Raw genomic sequence first — 19,770 nt, forward strand, 5'->3', positions numbered from 1 at the left:
GAGGAATGGCCCCCTTTAGCAGGCAGCATGGAGGAGGAATGGACCCCATCAGCAGGCAGCATGGAGGAGGAATGGCCCCCTTTAGCAGGCAACATGGAGGAGGAATGGACCCCATCAGCAGGCAGCATGGAGGAAGAATGGCCCTATTTAGCAGGCAACATGGAGGAGGAATGGACCCCATCAGCAGGCAGCATGGAGGAGGAATGGACCCCTTTACCAGGCAGCATGGAGGAGGAATGGACCCTATCAGCAGGCAACATGGCAGCGGGTGGGACACCATCAGCAGGCTGGACCTCAACGGCAGGCAGCATGGAATCAGTAACTGGTGAATAATAATTGAAGCAGCAGTGGATAGTAGCAGGAGAAAACCCCTGTTTCTTTCTTAGGTTTGATACTGGAGTCCTGCAAGTATTTCCATAGTGCTGACCAGAATGTACTGCTGAGGAAAAAGTAGTAACAGTACTGGGGAGCATAGAGGAAGGCATAACAGAAAAAGAAGAGATCTGAGAGGTTTGCTATGGGTACCAGTATTGCAGGGAAACCTTCAGTGAATTAGATACAGACTAAGTATGGTTATTAATAGCAGGGTACTGATCTACAGGGGGTAAAGTACGCTCATTGGCAGCCATGGTTGCTGAGGGTTACACAGGAAGAGATTCTTGGTTTTTAGTGGCAGATCTGACTTTGTGTGAATCATCTAACACTGGGGATAGGATCTCTGACCAGGCTTGAAGCAGAGGCTGAACTAAGGTCTGTTCGTCTTTCCCTTTTTTAGATGTCTCAGTTAACCTCTTCCCGCCCACCCGCTGCCTTTTTACTGTGGCAGTGCAGCCCTCCTGCGCAAACCGACATAGACCTATGTCTGTCGCACGCCTGCAGCTAGGTTGAAGCTGATGCATGGGGCAGGCCTGACACCCGCGATCGCTCACCGCTGAGAGAGAACGGCCAGCTGTTGTTCTCCCTGGAATGATCACAGAGCCCCTGTGATCCTTCTATATAGGATCACAGGTCTCTATGATAATTTCACAAGCCACGCCCCCCCACAGTTATAATCCCTCCCCTAGGCTCACATTTAACCCCTTGAGCACCCACAATGTTAACCCCTTCCCTGCCAGTGTCATTATTACAGTAACTGCATATTTTTAGCACTGATTAGATTACTGTAGTAATGTCACTGGTCCCCCCAAAAATGTCAGTTAGGGGTCCAATCTGTCAGCCGCAATGTCGCGGTCCCGCTAAAAATCGCAGATCGCCGCCATTACTATTAAAAAAAGAAAACAAAACAATAAAAATTACATAAATCTTTCCCGTAGTTAGTAGACGTGATAAGCCAAGTATGTATTGTAAAACTAAAGTCAAAAATTTTTCCATCTGTGTCCTGTTGGGGAGATTTCACTTCTTGTCCCATAGCCAAAACAGGAAGTGAGAGGAAATCCCTCCAAAGTTAGGGAATCCCTAGTTGTCACCAAAACTAGTGTCCCAATCAGAAGATGCCCCCTCTATCCTGTTCTGGTGACAAAACAGACTTATCTTTCACTTTTGATAATAATGGCAAACATGACATATTAAGAGAGGGTGAATCTCCCTAACAAGGGTAATAAACAGCAATAAAAACCTGACAGGTGTTCCAGCCCCTTTCCACTCTATCCTAAACTAAAAAAAAAAAAGGGTTTTGCCTTTAGACATACTTTAAGGATTTCTGTTGGTGCTAATGGTATATACAGTATGTGTATTGCTGACTACACAAGGCAAACCTTTCAATCACAGGAGTAGGTGGTTCAAATATAATAATGAAGTATGATATCATTCACTTGTGATATTGCTTGTTTTGCAAGATCAGTGGTCTCTTTAGAAGAAATACACCAGGTATGGCTTGGACTTGGCGACACAGTGATTCCTTCATCATACCACCCAGTTTGAAAGAAAACGTTCAGCAGTGAGAAGAAAGCCACTTTCAGAAAGGTAGTAAGGGTTTCCGCCTGCTGAAAGGCGATCTGTGTTGGATTGAATTTCAGAGGGCAGAATTGCAGCGGTTGGCAGGAGTTCAGGAGGTGCTCCTGTTTTGTTCATATTCCTATCGCACACATTCCTGGATAAAGGCGCATCTATAGTGGGTGCTGCAGTGATCACCAGCTGGACACTGGATATATCACAGATAAGTATACATGTTCTCCAGCACACCATGGATCTTGCATAGCAGTCCAAAATTTTTATTGTGAAAAGATCACATCACATAACCTTATCAACTATGTAACAGTAAATATACTTCAACATTATTGGTGTATATTACTTGCAGCTAATATTGAACTGCAACTTTGGCAAAGTACTTTTCATCATCCTACTTTTCAGTTATGGGTCTGCAGTGTTGGGATCAGAAAATGTTTTATTTTTGAAAATTTAAACAGAGCAACTGGTTTTATAAAAAATATTTTCTAGATGAGCAAGAAGTTTCCACGAGTCTGCATTACTTATTACTATTACACATTGCCACTTTTTTTTTGAAGCTGTAATATTATATTTAACAACATTAACACATGAGTTGTTTCGCTACATTGATCAAATACCAATTACGGAATTTGTGGAACCAACGTTTTTGAGAAAAAGCAAAATATGATACCTGATAGTTGTTGGACTATTAGTGTCATTAACCCAGACCATAAAAAAAAAAAAAACTCTCATTGCATGCTACAGTATATAACAGAGTGATCATACTCACAAAGAATAAAAAAAAAAAGCAGTTAAATATGCATTATGGCCACTAGATGGAGCTGATGATCTTAAACATATTCGGCAAAATATAGGGATTAATGCTCTATTGAAAGTGCCAACAAACTTAAAGTGATTATAAGTGCCTGTTCACATATATGCGATGCGGGAACCCTGCGAATCCACTGCGGGTTCCCGCACCGCATTCAAATCGCTGGCAGTTCACACTGCCCCATGCAAATTGCTGGGGGTGTCAATATAAAGTTAACGACACCCCCAGATCAGTTCACATATCGTAGTGCGATCTGTCAGTTTGGACAGATATCAGATCGCATAGGTGTAAACCCCCATGCGATCCGATTCTGCTGCGGACCCAAAAAAGGGTCCTGTGCGAGTTGTGTCCAAAAGCGATGCAAATTCAGCTATACAATCTGTATGGCTGAATCACATCGCACGGACATCGCATGTGATTTTCAGAGCACTGCGCTCCGAATCACATGCGATGTCTGTCATCGCACTAATGTGAACCGGGACTTAAGGTTCGTTTTTTTTTTTTTTTGTTTTTAATAACAAACATGTTATACTTACCTGCTTTGTGCAAGGATCCTCCTCTTCTGGGGTGCTACGGCGTTGCTTCTGGCTCCTCCTCTTTATCGGATGCCCCATGGAGAGCCGCTTTCCATGGGGGAATCCGTGTGGACGTGCTCAATTGACACAGACAGCAGGACTCCACCAGCTCCCGTGTTACTGGATTTGATTGACAGCAGCGGGAGCCAATGGCTCCTGCTGCTATCAATCTATCCAATGAGGACCCGAGACATCGGCTGGAGCTGTTGGACTCGTGCTTGTCGCTGGAACGTTCTGGTTCAGGTAAGAATAACGTGGGGTCTGGGGGGCAGCTGCAAACAAGAAGGTTTTTCACCTTAATGCATAGAATGCATTAAGGTGAAAAAACTTTGAGACTTTACAACTCATTTAATATTGAGACACTACATCCAAAAAAATATGCAGAAATATGTATTGTGAGGAAATAAACAGGAGTTTCTTGGTTCTCCCCCCAAGGATGACTCTACAACATTAATCACTTGACCTCCAAAAGATTTACCCCCCTTCATGACCAGGTCATTTTTTTGCGATACAGCGCTGCATTATTTTAACTGAAAATTGACGTGTGATGCTGTTGCCAAATAAAATTTATGTTCTTTTTTTCTCACAAATAGAGCTTTCTTTTGGTAGTATTTGGTTACCCTGCGTTTTTAATTTTTTGCGCTATAACCAAAAAAAAAAAAACCCAATATTTTTGCTATAAGGAAATTGAAAAAATCTAATTTCTTCAAAAATTGAGGTCAATATGTATTCTGCTACAAATGTTTGGTAAAAAAAAATCCCAATAAGCGTATATATTGATTGGTTTGAACAAAAGGAATAGCGTCTACAAACAATGGGATATTTCTATTTTTTTTTTACTAGTAATGGCAACTAGTAACCGACCAGCCTGTGACCAACCGAATTGAACTGTCAAACAGTATGCGTTAAAAACAGGGGTTGGACCTCATAACTATGGTTAGAAAGCACTTAGCAACATGGGACACATTACTACATGTATTTTTCCCATAGGAGACAGAACTGGATCAGAAATAAAAATGATAGATCTTTCTATGTTTTCTAGTACATTCTGTTTCTATCATTGTTTTGGGAGAGAAGTGCCAGCATTGATGGTGTTTGCTGTTTTCAGTCATGGATAGCAGGGTGTGTGCTGGATGTACACCTCTAGTATACAAAGCAGACGGTTGAGTCAGACCTGTTTATAGTAACAAGCAGGGAGCAGCACCACACTCTTCACACTATCACATCCTCAGGTAAGTGATGGGGATAATCTCAGCAGAAGAGAACAGTAAGGTATGCTGTGCACTTAAGGAGGTGTCCACGAAGATCCTTTCTCCAAAGAGAGCCAAATACACTTTCCTAGTCCCCTAGAGCAATCTACTGTACTGAAATATGTAAGCTAATCTCTCTCTGGAAATGCCAGTTGTCTGCCTGACCTGGTACAGATTTGCTGATCAGCAGTTCAGACTTCATTTGCTGCATACTTTTTCTAGATCAGGAACTCAGAGTATTGTAACTAAAGAAGGAAAGAAATGGCACCCTTTGAATTCTGCGCTCTGCAGGTTTCCCTTTAAACAGTCTTTTTTTTTTAGAGTAACTTGGTTTGACGCGCTTTGCAAGACAAGCACATTTTTAAAATAAATTTTGACTTGATATACAAGCGATGTCTTGATATACAAGTAGCGTCATGTATAAAAAAGAAGAGAGGAGCCTCTAAGTGTAGCAATATGGTTACATTTAATGAAGGTACAATATTTAGCAACTCACATGGTTGATGATTAAAACAGGCATATCTAAGTATGCAGGCATCCGGGGTAAAGCTGTCCACATAGACCATCCTTAGCACAGCCATCTTCATCATCCCTTCCCCGCTGCACTCCACGAGTGATTCAAAGCCTCACTTTCAGATCACTCTACTGCAGGCTATTCTTCCCGGTCACGATTGCAGACTGACAGTGGTGAGAGCCGGTGGTTCAGAAGATGGTCTATGTGGACAGCTTTACCCCGGATGCCTGCATACTTAGGTGCGCCTATTTTAATCATCAACCATGTGAGTTGCTAAATGTTGAACCTTCATTAAATGTAACCATATTACTACACTTAGAGGCTCCTCTCATCTCTCTTATATTCTGTAGCTCTGCTAGATTTTGCTTCTAATCCCCTTGTGGAGGCTGCATATTGTGGATGGACATTTTATGGTTACACAACCTATCACATTGCTATAATCTTTGTATATAGACTATAAACTGAAGGACTTGTGGAACAAATCATCTGAGTTTCCATTATTTCTTATGGGGAAATTCACTTTGATATAAGAGTGCTTTGGATTACAAGCATGTTTCCAGAACGAATTATGCTCGCAATCCAAGGTTTTACTGTATTTGATGCTAATCCCCATTTATTGTGTATTAAATGGGAGCTATGTAGAGTGTAAAAAAAAATACAGGGCACTGTCCCAAATATTTTTTTTCTGACAGGTCACTTTCCAATGGATTCCAGACCTGACTGGGTTGAGGACATTGACCAGCCTGCAATGGTGGTTCTTGCATCTAATCACTTATCCAGGATGGCAAGAAAAGCCAATCATATCACAGAGGAGGTGACTAAGATAAGACAGAGAGTAGACAAGGTGAGCTTTAAACAATTATATTCTTTCCTTAAATTGGCTATAAACCTCTGAAGTGAAAAATGCACAAACATATCCCCCTAGAGTGTGTACTAGCCTTAGTCCAAAGCACCTAGTGTGATTTCCATCTGCTCTCTCTTCCCTCTGGTATTTGCGTCACTGCTGTCAGCTTATGCCAACACCATAGAATCCCAGAAGACAGCTCCATCCCACCAATCACACAGAAGGTGATTGATTGATTGATAACCTCAGCTGTGCATGTTTCCCTATGAGACTACGAGAGGGGTATGTCCTTTCCTTATCCTCAGATTACACTCCGCTCCCTGCTATATGCTGTACAGTTTGTGATGTCAGATCGCCCCCCTCTGCGTTCTGAAGTTCTCAAATGCTGTGTAAAAAGTGTGCTTTAGGAGGTTATAATAAACAGAGGGCTGCAGATAAGCAGGTACAACTTATATAGGATGATTTGTTTTAACTCTGTGTATCACCTGAGGCTAGTCACTTCAATTGGTATGAATAAGGGTTTACAGTCACTTTAAGGGTACTGTAGTGTATTCTCTGTTAGGGCGGTATTTCATGAAAGTTATTTTTTAATTTGCTGTGTGTCTAATACGTGCACCAAATAACTTTTCTGAGTGAATGTTAACAGAAAGCCAGTTAGAGGTCTAGAATGCTTTGTTTTATTAAGTCTGAGCAAATACTTGCGGCTTGTTTAATAAGTGCAACTTGCCTAGCTTGCCAAGTCTATGAGGTGTATTTGCTGTGCTGATCAAATGTTTTTCCTTTTATTTAAATGAAAAAGACAGTTTTTGGCCACTAAATGGCACTAAGTGTAGGATACATAGCCCTAATGGGTGGCAAAATGCATTTTTTTTCCTATCTTCAAGTGTTATTAAACCCAGGACCCTGCATTTACTATATCTGGGCTCCCACAGCACATAGTACATGGAAATGCAATTATTTTAGTAAATATAAACCGCTAAATACCTTTTCTCATCAGCAGTATACAGCAGTCTTGTGACTTCTATCAGTGTCCGGCCGAGCACTGGTTAAAGCTTGTAGGAGGAGTTTTCATTCTCCTCTGAAAGTCCTGTGAGGCTGCATGAGCCCTGACTTTCTGTCTGGACAGTGCTGATTGCACCCTCCAAAAAAAAATCTCTCTAACAATACACACCAAACTGAACATGTGCAGAGTGCCTCCAAGGCTTTGTTCTATCAGGAGATGGATTGGGGACAGTAAAAGAAGGGGAGGATCAGAGAAGACCAGATACAACAGCCTTTAGGTTCCACAGTGTATATAACAAGCATGCTTTACTGCATATACACACTGATTTTACTGTTGTGGGTTTAGTAACACTGTGAATTAGTGTAAAAATCTGAACAGTACAAGAAATAACCTAATACAGGCTCTCTACCTGGGCGCACTGCTATGGAAATCTTTTTTTAGAAATACTTCCTATAGACCTGGCATGGCATTGACAGAGAAGAGCAGTAAAGTATATATACTATATTGTCAAAAGTATTGGGACGCCTGCCTTTACACCATGGGTGTCCAACCTTTTGGCTTCTCTGGGCCACATTGAGTGTAGAGAAATTTTCTCGGGCCGCATATAAAATATATACTATAGTTAAGGTATATAAGTAATAAAACGCTGCTGCGCCGCCCCCTCGCACTAATTTAACACAACTAGAGAATAATCAAATGAAATGGAATCAGTATACAGAGGTTTACTTCTTCTGAGAAATAGTAAAGGAACACTCTAACCACCGTGACCACTTCAGTGATTTGAAGCGGTGATGGTGGTAGAAGTCAGGAACACTGCACATGCTGGGATATTTACAGTTATGTGCTGGGGGATAGTTGCACCCCTAGCACATGTGACTTAGGCAGCCAGAAAATGTCATGTCCTTATTCATACATGTATAAACAAGGACGTGACATATTATGACAAAACACAACTAGTTATTAAAAAACATATTGCAACAATTTACACACGCTAATGCACATACCTTTTCTACTTATTTTGCAGACTGCTGGCGGGTAATGCTGGCGGTTACTGCTGGCGGGTAATGCTGGCACTGCTGGTGGGTAAAACTAGTCATGCTGGTACTGCTGGTCATGACGTCGGGTACTGCTGGAGGAAGCAGCGGCTGCAGTAGAGAGCCGGTGCCCATCAATGCAGCCTCACAAGTGCCCATCAATGCAGCCGCACCTGTGCCCATCACTGTGGGTCCTGCTGGCCGCTGGCCTGTAGGTTCTGCTGGGAGGTGGCCATGGCTTGTGGGTCCTGCTGGCCATTGGCCTGCAGGTTCTGCTGAGTGCTGGCCATGGCCTTTGGGTCCTGCTGGCTGCTGGCCTGTAGGTTCTGCTGGGAGTTGGCCATAACCTGTGGGCCACAGGCCATGACCAGCTCCTAGCAGGACCCACAGGCCGTGGCCAGCAGGACCCCGCAGGCCGTGGCCAGCAGGACCCCGCAGGCCGTGGCCAGCAGGAACCCGCAGGCCGTGGCCAGCAGGACCCCGCAGGCCGTGGCCAGCAGGACACGCAGGCCGTGGCCAGCAGGACACGCAGGCCGTGGCCAGCAGGACCCCGCAGGCTGTGGCACGCTGGACCCCACAGGCCGTGGCACGCAGAATCCACAGTGTTGAGGGCTATTTTGAGGTTGCTGGGTGAGCACCTGGGATGGTGGGGGTCATATGTCAGGCTCTCACCTCAGAAACGGCAGCTGCCAACTCAGCAAGTCCCTGCATGACCTCCTCCAGTCCTGGGGGGGGGGGGGGGGTGTATGCTCCTGTCCTGGGGTTAAGTAAAATTGCCAGTGCTCAGCCCCATAGCCTCAATCAAGTCACATGTGTCCTCCCTAGCGCGCCCTGCCTCTGCCTGCTTCAAAGATCTCGGAGTTGTAGTTTCCTGTCTGGCTGCGCTGCTCTCAAGTCTCTGCAGAAGCCACAAGAAGAAAAAAAAAATCGTGAAGGCAGGAGACTGTCCGCGGCCAGTGGGCCGCATTGCCTGCGACTCCGGGCTACAGGTTGGACATGCCTGCTTTACATGGACATGAACTTTAATGGCATCCCAGTCTTAGTGCTTAGGGTTCAGTTGGCCCACCCTTTGTAGGTATAACAGCTTTAACTCTTCTGGGAAGGCTGTCCACAAGGTTTAGGAGTGTGTCTATGAGAATGTTTGACCATTCTTCCCGAAGCACATTTGTGAGGTCAGGCATTGATGTTGGATGAGAAGGTCTGGCTCGCAGTCCCTGCTCTAATTCATCTCTAAGGTGTTCTATTGGGTTGAGGTCAGCACTGTGCAGGCCAGTCAAGTTCCTCCACCCCAAACTCCCTCATCCATGTCTTTATAGACTTTGCTTTGTGCACCAGTCCAAATCTTTTGGTGGATGGGGGATTATGGTGTGGAGTTGTTTTTCAGGGATTGGGCTTGGCCCCTTAGTTCCAGTGAAGGGCACTAGCATACCAAGACATTTTGGACAATTTCATGCTCCCGACGTTGTGGGAACAGTTTGGGAATGGCCCCTTCCTGTTCCAACATGGCTGCCCACCAGTGCATGAAGCAAGGTCCATAAAGACATGGATTAGCGAGTTTGGGGTGGAGGAACTTGACTGGCCTGCACAGAGTCCTGACCTCAACCCAATAGAACACCTTTGGGATGAATTAGAGTGCAGACTGCGAGCCAGGCCTTCTTGTCCAACATCAGTGCCTGACCTCACAAATGCGCTTCTGGAAGAATGGTCAAACATTCCCATAGACGCACTCCTAAACCTTGTGGACAGCCTTCCCAGAAGAGATGAACTGTTATAGCTGCAAAGGGAGAGCCAATTCGATACTGAACCCTACAGACTACGACTGTGATGCCATTAAAGTTCCTATGCGTGGAAAGCAGTGTTAATTTTGGCAGCAAATTTCAATTTAGTTTTAGTCTTAATCTTAGGACTAAAATGGCATTTTAGTTTTAGTCCCATTTTAGTCTTCTGCAAGTGTTTTAGTTTTAGTCGTATTTAGTCGACTAAAACTCCAGTACATTTTAGTCGACTAAAACATCTTACATTTTAGTCGACTAAAACGTCCTACATTTTAGTTGACTAAAACTCATTTTAGTCATCTATAATCGACTGGGTGTAGTTCAATTGTAATTTGTAATGCATTATTTAAGCATTTCTCTACAATTTCCAAACTCATTATATACTACTGCTGGTCCTGGAGTAAATGAAAAATCGAATATGTTATTATTTATGGTATTAAGCTTTGAGCATGCACTAGCACAGCACTACACACTACTACACAGACACAGAGTTAGTCATTATTGTCTTTATTAAGGCAAAATTGTTTTGCCAATGCCAATAATATTGCTTTCTTGACCAAACCAAAGGGGGTAACATAAAAATGTAAAAATGTAATAAAAATACAAAAAAATAAAAACTTTGCAGACATCAGCTCACTTCACATCAGTCCTGCTCTGTCACGCTCATGGCAACAGTACAGCATCCTGTCCTGAGACCTGAGACCACTGTGGGGGCTAAGTTCTCAGCCAACAAGGGAGTGTGCTCGCCTCACTCACTGCTCACTCACAATTTTGCCTAAGAACATACAGCCATGAATAAAGAATGGTAAAAAAACATCCTCAGAAGAGAACAACTTCCTTCCTCCAGTCCAGTCCCAGCTCCCCCCTCAACCATCCAAGAACAGCTACAGAGACTCCAGGGAAGAAAAAATATGCATCAGCTCACTTTATCAGTCCTGTGTCATGCTCATGGCAACAGTACAGCATCCTGAGACCTGAGAACACTGTGTGGGGGGGGGGGGGGGGGGTTGCTATGTTCTCAGCCAACAAGGGAGTGTGCTCACTCACTGCTCACTCACAATTTTGCCTAAGAACACAGCCATGAATAAAGAATGGTACAAAAACATCCTCAGAGAGAACAACGTCCTGCCTCAACCATCCAAGAACAGCTGCAGTGCACACTTGCACAGGCACTGTCACTGCCAGTCTGGCACTGGCACTGCATAATAAACCAATACTGTAAAACTTGAGGAGGGTAATGCTTATTTCTAAATAAGAAGAACCCAATACATTTACAGTGTCAGCTTATTATTTTAACAGTTCTAATTCTCAGATGTATTCAATAAAAATGTGCACAGTGCACACAGTCTAATAATGCCATTAGCGTAAGAATTATAACAGACTTACCACTTTTTATCAACTCCTCCTCTCTCCTCTTTCTGAGTCTCAGCATTCGCAATGACAATAGAGGTAAATATTACACTAAAAAGATCTGCAGCAGGACCCCGATGTAAGGCTGCCCTTTTTGACCGTTACTGATCTATTTTTCTTTTTCATTAGTGTGATATTTGTCTCTATTCATTTGTCAATGTCAATGCTAAGAGAGAGAGAGGTTAATAAGTGGTTGTGGTTGTGTTATTGTTCCACATACAAATGCATTTTGTAGCCTGTGTGCACTGTGCAGCAATTTTCCAATGAATTGAATTGACAATTACAACTGTTTTTGAAGCACAAGTATTAGTTATGCTTTTTATAGAAATAACAATAATAAAACACTTCTATTTGTTTCGATTCATTTTAAGGAAAGCACTTCGTGCCAAAATGACCCTTGCTCTATTCCGCCGGCCTCTAGAGAGGTCACCTGTGACACTGAATACCCTCTCTGCAAAGGCTTGAGAAGCTGGCATAGCCAGCAGGTCTAAAGCAAAAGGTTTTAGCTGGTGATAAATAGTGTCACTCTTTGACAGCCAAAAATCTGTTGCAGTGTTGTCCTCAACTTGATGCAAAAGCTCTTCCTTATATTTTCTGATCTGCTGTTTTATGCTGTTTGGGGAGATCCTCTGCCTGGGTCTTCTGCGGCATTTAGCAAGAAACCGAAAGATTGGCTGCTCAGATGTGGATGCCGGTGCTTCTTCAACTTCCTCAGATTTTTCAATTTTCTCCTGTTCTACTAGTTCTTCCACATCATCTTCAGACAATTCATGATGTTGCATGTGGGGCGAAGTGGATTTTCTTATCACATACTCCTCTGCCTTTTTAAGCAATTCCTGAATATTCTCATGATCTGCCACATCAACAAGGGTTTCACAGACAGTAGGGTTGACAAAACAAGCAGCTGCTGCAAGTGGCGAGAACATTTCATCTGTTGGATCTAACAATGAAGCAAAACGCTGGTTCACATTCCCTTTCATTTTCTGTGCAATTGTGGCAAGGTCTTGGGAGCTAGTGTTCTGTTTAAAGTCCTCAAGGTGGCTGAGTGGATCAAAAAGAGCAGGGACAGCTAGGGACATTGACATGGTGTCACTCTGGAGGGTTTTAGTATGTTCTGCAAAAGGCAGCAATAGGTCATGCAATGATGTGAGCTTTTGCCATTCACTAGGGAGCAAGCTGTCCCATCCCATGTTGTTCGCGATTTGGCAGACTGACTCTTTCAGTTTGAGGAGTCTTGCGATCATGTTGAATGTGCTTGACCAGCGAGTGGGGCAGTCATTGAAAATGGTCAGGCCACAATGCTCCAATATCTACTGTGTTGCTGTAATGTTCCGGTACCTTTGGTACCCTAAATTACACTTTCCACAAGTGTATGCGCCCCACCATTTACTTTTGGAAAAGGTGCGCATACACCTTTAAGACTGGAGCTGTCATCACCCAGCGCCGGACTAGATGGCTATTTAAAGCGCCGGTTCTCACTCACATGTGTTCGTTCAAACACCCTTACCTGGATGCTAACCTTGCTTGAAGCTTCCATGCTTGCAAGCTTACTTCGCTGACGGAACCTCGCTGCGCTGATCCCTGTATCCCGCTACTGGATCATCCGCCTCTCCTGAACCACCCTTCGGCTGTATCGCTAATAGTGCTAAGTACCCCGCAGGGGAATTCTCTATAAACTTATACTAAGCTTACACTATCTAGCTCTGCATAGTAAAGACTGTTTATCACATCTGCATAACTAGATTGCTAGCTCTTGAGACTACTGCTACTTTTCTGCACTGGGTTGATCTCTTTTGTATGTCCACCTGCTATTCTATCATCTGCTATCATACAACATTGCTAAACCTTCCTGCATCCATCTGCTACTGTCTCACCTTCAAGTGTCTATCACCTACCACCTCCACTCAACCTATCCCTCAACCTTCATCATTGTGTTACCACATACATAAAGTCACTCTAGGAACCAGCTTGCTAATTGTGTGTATTTACTGGCTGAAATAAGACCTTCCACACATGATGAGTCATTGAGGTTGGGAATGGTATCTCAGCATATCTCTTACATGACTACTGACGTGGAACTATTTCTGCAGCTGAAAATCCACACCATATAAAAACGCAGGAGCGTTACAGTTGCGATGGAAGACTTGCGGAAGAGGTGCACTATTGATCTTGCTTTATCCAGTATTCTCTTCACACTTGCCTCCTTCTGCAACATGTGGACCACTAGTTGTAAGGTATGCACTACACATGGTGTCCGGTCCATGTCGATCTGTTGGTACCTAACAGTGGAACACAGCCAAATAAGCATAAAGTATAGAAAAGCTTTCTGTTCCATTCTATTATTTTAACATTTAACATCTTATGGGAATACTTTTAGAAAAGACTACTGGAAAAATAACAAAGATGCACCCATAGAGTAGACTAGAGCACGGATACTAGTGCCCCCAGCCCCCCACATCAATCATCTCATGTGCATGTGATAATTAACTGTCAACCGTACCGTGTTATGTAAAATAAAATCAAAATTGGCTCACCCACCGTAGGTCATCAATTTCAGACTCTGCCTCAGAGTCACTTTCTGTCATGGGGGAGTCTTCCTCACTAGAGCTGGGTGGTTCTTCTGCTGCTGCTGCTGCTGCTGCTGCGGTTTGTTTAAATGCTGCCACCATATTGCTCCCATTGTCTGTTATCACTGTAAGGATCTTCCTCTTTGGTATGTCCCACTCTTGCAAGCATTTGTCCACACATGTTTTAATTGACTGTGCAGTGTGTGGGTGGGCTACTTGTTCAAGGGCCAACAATATGTGTTCAGGTTTATGTTGTTCAACACAAAAGTAGCATGCACTTATAGCAAGGAATGAAGCTGAGAGTCCTTTCTTGGTCCACAAATCAGTGCAAATAGATACTCTCCGAGCAGCAGTCAGTCTCTTTTTGAATTTTTGTTTTTCATCTTCATATTGTTTGTCAATTAGATTGCTTATTTTAGTTTTCTTTGGAACAGTCAGCTTTCTATCTACTGTCTCCATCATGCTAACAAAGTCCTCATCTTCAATCGTTCTGACTGGTAATCCGGAGCGCCCAATCCATCTTGCTATGGCTTCCTCCCTGGCCTATTGTTCCTTAGAGTCAATTTTGTATTTTGAAGCACTGAAAAGAGCAGCATAAATTGTTTGCTGTGGTGGTGCACTGGCTTGACTTGGTCCATCATTTGAGGTTTTCTGTATCTGTGGGGTTAAATTAGGGGGAAAAAATTATAGTTATTCTGATTTTACATTCTCTCGCACTCAGCGCTAAGTTATCTCTTTATACAAAAGTGGAGTTAAGTGCTATCATGCACTGCTTACCTTTGTATGAATTTCGGGATGAGTTGTCCGCAAATGACGCTTCAAGTTTGTTGTATTTTTGCCAGTTAGTGTCACTCCACATGGTTTGCAAAGGGTCTTGTTGTCCTTAGCATCAAATGTAAAATACACCCATAGATCTTCTCTTCTCTTTCTACCAGTCACAGACGAGACAGACGCGGCGGTCGCTGACATTTCTCTGGATGACAGTGAGTGCTGTGTGGAACTGTGGATGACAGTGGTCGTCAGAGCGAGGAGGAATGCTGCTGGACAGTGCTGGACTCTGGAGCCTGGTGGTCTCAGGTCTGTAAGGGATGTCCTGTAATGCCCTGGATGCCTGTGGGGGTCAATGGTCAGGAGACTCAGGACAGTCAGACAGAGGGGGCCTGTAATGCTGCTGGACAGTGCTGGAGCCTGGTGGTCTCAGGTCTAAGGGATGGCCTGTAACTGTAATGCCCAGGATGCCTGTGGTGGTCAGGTCAGTCAGACAGAGGAGGCCTGTAATGCTGCTGGACACAGTGCTGGATCCTGGTGGTCTCAGGTCTAAGGGATGGCCTGTAATGCCCTGGATGCCTGTGGTGGTCACTGGTCAGGACAGTCAGACAGAGAAGGCCTGTATTCTGGACAGTGCTGGAGCCTGGTGGTCTCAGGTCTAAGGGATGGCCTGTAATGCCCTGGATGCCTGTGGTGGTCACTGGTAAGGACAGTCAGACAGAGGAGGCCTGTATGCTGGACAGTGCTGGAGCCTGGTGGTCTCAGGTCTAAGGGATGGCCTGTAATGCCCTGGATGCCTGTGGTGGTCACTGGTCAGGTCAGTCAGACAGAGGAGGCCTGTAATGCTGCTGGACAGTGCTGGAGCCTGGTGGTCTCAGGTCTAAGGGATGGCCTGTAATGCCCTGGATGCCTGTGGTGGTCACTGGTCAGGACAGTCAGACAGAGGAGGCCTGTATGCTGGACAGTGCTGGAGCCTGGTGGTCTCAGGTCTAAGGGATGGCCTGTAATGCCCTGGATGCCTGTGGTGGTCACTGGTCAGGACAGTCAGACAGAGGAGGCCTGTAATGCTGCTGGACAGTGCTGGAGCCTGGTGGTCTCAGGTCTAAGGGATGGCCTGTAATGCCCTGGATGCCTGTGGTGGTCACTGGTCACTGGTCAGTCAGACAGAGGAGGCCTGTAATGCTGCTGGACAGTGCTGGAGCCTGGTGGTCTGGTGTCAGGTCTAAGGGATGGCCTGTAATGCCCTGGATGCCTGTGGTGGTCACTGGTCAGGACAGTCAGACAGAGGAGGCCTGTATGCTGGACAGTGCTGGAGCCTGGTGGTCTCAGGCTAAGGGGTGGCCTGTAATGCCCTGGATGCCTGTTGTGGTCACTGGTCAGGACAGTCAGAGGAGGCCTGTAATGCTGCTGGAGCCTGGTGGTCTCAGGTCTAAGCCAGGGATGGCCTGTAATGCATTGCAGTATTGCACACAGGGCTGAAGGTGGTCTCAGTCTGGTCAGAGGAGGCCTGAAATGCTGCTGCAGTGAGTGCTGGTCTGCTGGATGGTGGTCTAATCAGTGCTGGATCTGGATGGGGGTTCGGGTCTCAGGTTTAAGGGTGGTGGTCTCTAACTCGTAACTAACTAGAAGTTATGGGCCGGGCGGGCCTCAGCGGCCTATGCCTCACGCGGCGGCACACACAGTCCTGGATCATAGGAGGCCTGAAATGCTGCTGCAGTGAGTGCTGGTCTGCTGGATGGTGGTCTAATCAGTGCTGGATCTGGATGGGGGTTCGGGTCTCAGGTTTAAGGGTGGTGGTCTCTAACTAGTAACTAACTAGAAGTTATGGGCCGGGCGGGCCTCAGCGGCCTATGCCTCACGCGGCGGCACACACAGTCCTGGATCATAGCGGTGGTCTGAGCTCTGAGGGGACTCAGGGGCAATAATAGCTGGCTGTTGCAACTCACTCTGGAGGATGTGGTGGTGTGCCGCGCCGCCACTGCCTGGTCGTCTGCCGTGTGACTGTGTGATGAGTCGGGCCTGGCTCTGGCTGTAGTGCTGTCTGGTGATGAGGTCTCAGGTCAGGTGACTGGTCTCGAGTCGACTCTCTTATAGACGTCGGACGTCATGGGGCACGCCACGCCAGACGCCACACAGGCGGAACTCAGTGAAAACCGGAAGTTGGGTAAACGTCCCTGCCTCACATTCTCGTTTAGTTTTTGTTCGTTGACGAAAACGGATTTGATTTTCGTCATCGTTGTCGTCATTTGACGAAAATGTGCTATACTTTGCGTCTCGTTTTCGTCATTTGAAAAATGACGGTGACAAAAGCGGTGACGAAAACGTTTTCGTTGACGAAATTAACACTGGTGGAAAGGCAGCTGTCCCAATACTTTTGACAATATAGTGTATATTAGGCAGCATTGGTACACAGGAAGTACAGCCTGGATAAATAGTGAGCAGATATGTATGTATATGATATGACTATATATGATGTATATATAATATGTATATTATTAATCTGAATAAAGATACATGGGTACTGTTATTGCTAGCGTGTTTGCAAAAGTGCGAGCTCCAAAACTGTTGTACCTAAATTTTCTTCACAATTTTTTTTATCACTGCATGAGGGTTAGGTGTGCCAAGTTTACTGGATGCATGTTTGTTGCGGATCAGTGACATATTTCTCACAGATTCCCTTTAAAAACTATTAAAATACAATTTTTACAATACTGAGCAGGAAAACATTGGTAGAACATACAAGCTCCACCAAGGTTAAACTCTATCTGGATTTGAAGCTATTCGCAGCTACATGCTTCTCTCAGGTTCTTCTGCATTTTATGGATATTCTCCAAAATCCAAACTATGATCTATGTTGGATGATCTTGTTTCAGAACATTTTTTAATACTATGTAGCAGTTTCGTAGCCCTTTTTGTAAACAGGCTGTACTGGCTGTCATGTAGAATAATATATTGACAATGTTGACTCAGTATTAAACTGTATTACTGATGACAGCAGTGCAAACACTGCAAATGCACCAACCGATACAAAATACCTTTTTGAACTGTTTACTCAAAATAAACACTCAATAGACAAAAGCTCATACGATACATAGCAACAGACCATCAATACAAAAGAGAAAACAAGGGTAACGCAATGAAAGAAGAAAAAAAAAAAAAATATATATATATATATATATATATATATATATATATATATCAGCTATATGGAACTAAACATGTAGCAAGGTACATTAATGAAAGAAAAAAAAAATATTATATATACTGTATGCCATTCCTAACCCAACCTCCTTCTTGTTGGTAGGAAGCAATTTGTGTTGTGTTGAATTTGACTTGACTCTTCGTAATTTATTTTCCCCTTTTGGTAAACCAGTGTCCATGTGCTTTCCCCTCCCTCTACCATAAGTAACATTTTAAAGCTCCCCCCCCCCCCCCCCAATGCACAATGTGGGTGTTTGTAGAACAAAGTTGGTGAGCAAATTGAAAATTCTGGCCAGATGTCTTTTGGTGTCTAAAGGTGAGGGTTCTATTGTCATTGATTAGGTAAAAAACACCTGATAAAAATCCCAAACCGATCTAATGTGTAAGCTTGCCCAATGACTCTTAAAGGGAGGTCAAACATGCAGGCATAAACCAACTGCCCCCATGACAGCAGATCTTTTGAACATAGCAGATTTCTCCAAACATTAGCAAGGTCAGTCTGGGTAATGTAGCAGATTTATGCCAATGCAGAAAAGAATAGGTGAGTATCATTGGCACAAGCTCTTTATCTGATGGCAGAACAATAGCAGTTATGACAGGCGTTCTTCGATGTCCAGCGTTCCCCCAACACAGAGCTGTCAGATAGCCAGCATCTGCCTGCCATTGTACACATGAAATGATCACCACAAAATGGGTTGATTGATCAGGTGGCTATCTTATGTTTTTAGCCACAAACTGATAGGAAAACCTCTTGATTGATTCTACCTTTAAAGTGGTTGTAAACCCTTACATATACCCAGTGAAGTGACTGGCCTCAGCTGATACACAGAGAACCTACTACATAAGTTGTACCTGTCTATCTGCAGTCTTCAACCCTGTACATTGTTAAAACTCCAGAATTATAAAGCTTGTCTGAGAGTTCAGAAAAAAAGGGAGCAGAGAACTGGAGTTACACTGAGGACTGATTGGAGGGAAGGGACACACCCCCTCCACACAGTACACAGGAACATAGCTGAGGCTGTCAATCCGTTGGAGCTCCCTCCCCTGTCACCATACAGTATTTATCTTGGTGTCAGGAGAACTTGTTAGAAGTGACTCATGCTGATAGCAGAGGAACGAAACAGCAGACAGAAATGACACTCAATGCTCTTTATTGAGACAAGTACAAAATAGGTAAAGTATAAAAGGATATACTTTTCATATATTGTGTCTGAGGTTTACAACCACTTAAAAAAAGTTCTGATGCATTGAGAAATCCAGTATCTAACTGTTGCACAGACTTTTCTGTTATTTAACAAATTTTGTTATGCAGTACTGACATTTAAATTGTTTTGTAAAGTAGAAGTCCACCCTAACACTAAAATCTCTAAATCTACAGGCACCCACAATCTAAGACTAACCTATCTAGCCCTGTAAAGAAGAAATCGGTATACAGTACATACCTTTTCTGAAGCTGCTCCGGTCCGGTCCCACGGTGAGCTGTCAGTTGCGGCTTCGCTGTGTAGGGGGGTGCAGGGGAGGCAGCCGACAATGGAAGCCCCAAAGTAACTCTATGGGTGACGTCACTCCCCATTCATTTCCCAGCCGTTGTCAGCTCTCTCCTCTGCATAGCTTCCGCTGCTGGAGACCGGACCAGACCGGAGCAACTTCAAAAAAGGTATGTACACTGATCTCCAGAACAAAGCGGGTGATTAACAGCCTAACCTGTGCATTGTTTCCTTTGAGACTTTATAGACAGGGGTGTCCACTCCCTCCACTCAGGTCTCAGATTACACTCAGCTCCCTTCTCTACACTATGCAGTGTGTCACATCAGGTCCCCGACCCCTGCCTCTTGGAGCTGAGAAATGCTTTGTAAATTCTGGACTTTAAACGGCTGTAGAGGCTGCAAACAGTTACAACCTACAGTATGTAGGAGGATTTGTTTAATCTTTGTGTATCACCTGAGGCTAGTCACTTCACTTTGTACAGTATATGTAAGAATTCATTGCCACTGTAATGCCACAAACTTGAGTGTTTACAAATTAGCATGTAACAAACAAATGCATAAAGTTGAGGTTGCTGTTCTAAAGC

The 19,770-nt window shown here is 44.3% G+C and overlaps 1 protein-coding gene across 1 annotated transcript in view; it reads left to right on the forward strand.

The window, feature by feature from the left end:
• Window positions 1-4,515: 4,515 nt before the first annotated feature.
• Window positions 4,516-19,770, forward strand: part of LOC309552548 (uncharacterized protein) — a gene marked incomplete at its 3' end in the record, with an annotated part of 65,997 nt that continues 50,742 nt past the window's right edge. Inside the window, exons 1-2 of the mRNA XM_082253503.1 lie at window positions 4,516-4,565; window positions 5,790-5,941. Coding sequence (XP_082109629.1) covers window positions 5,801-5,941 — 141 coding nt within the window. The 5' untranslated portion in view covers window positions 4,516-4,565; window positions 5,790-5,800. The remainder of the gene's footprint in view (window positions 4,566-5,789; window positions 5,942-19,770) is intronic.

This window comes from Pelophylax lessonae (genome assembly GCF_965119305.1).
Source record: "Pelophylax lessonae genome assembly, chromosome: 4".
Lineage (NCBI taxonomy): Eukaryota > Metazoa > Chordata > Amphibia > Anura > Ranidae > Pelophylax > Pelophylax lessonae.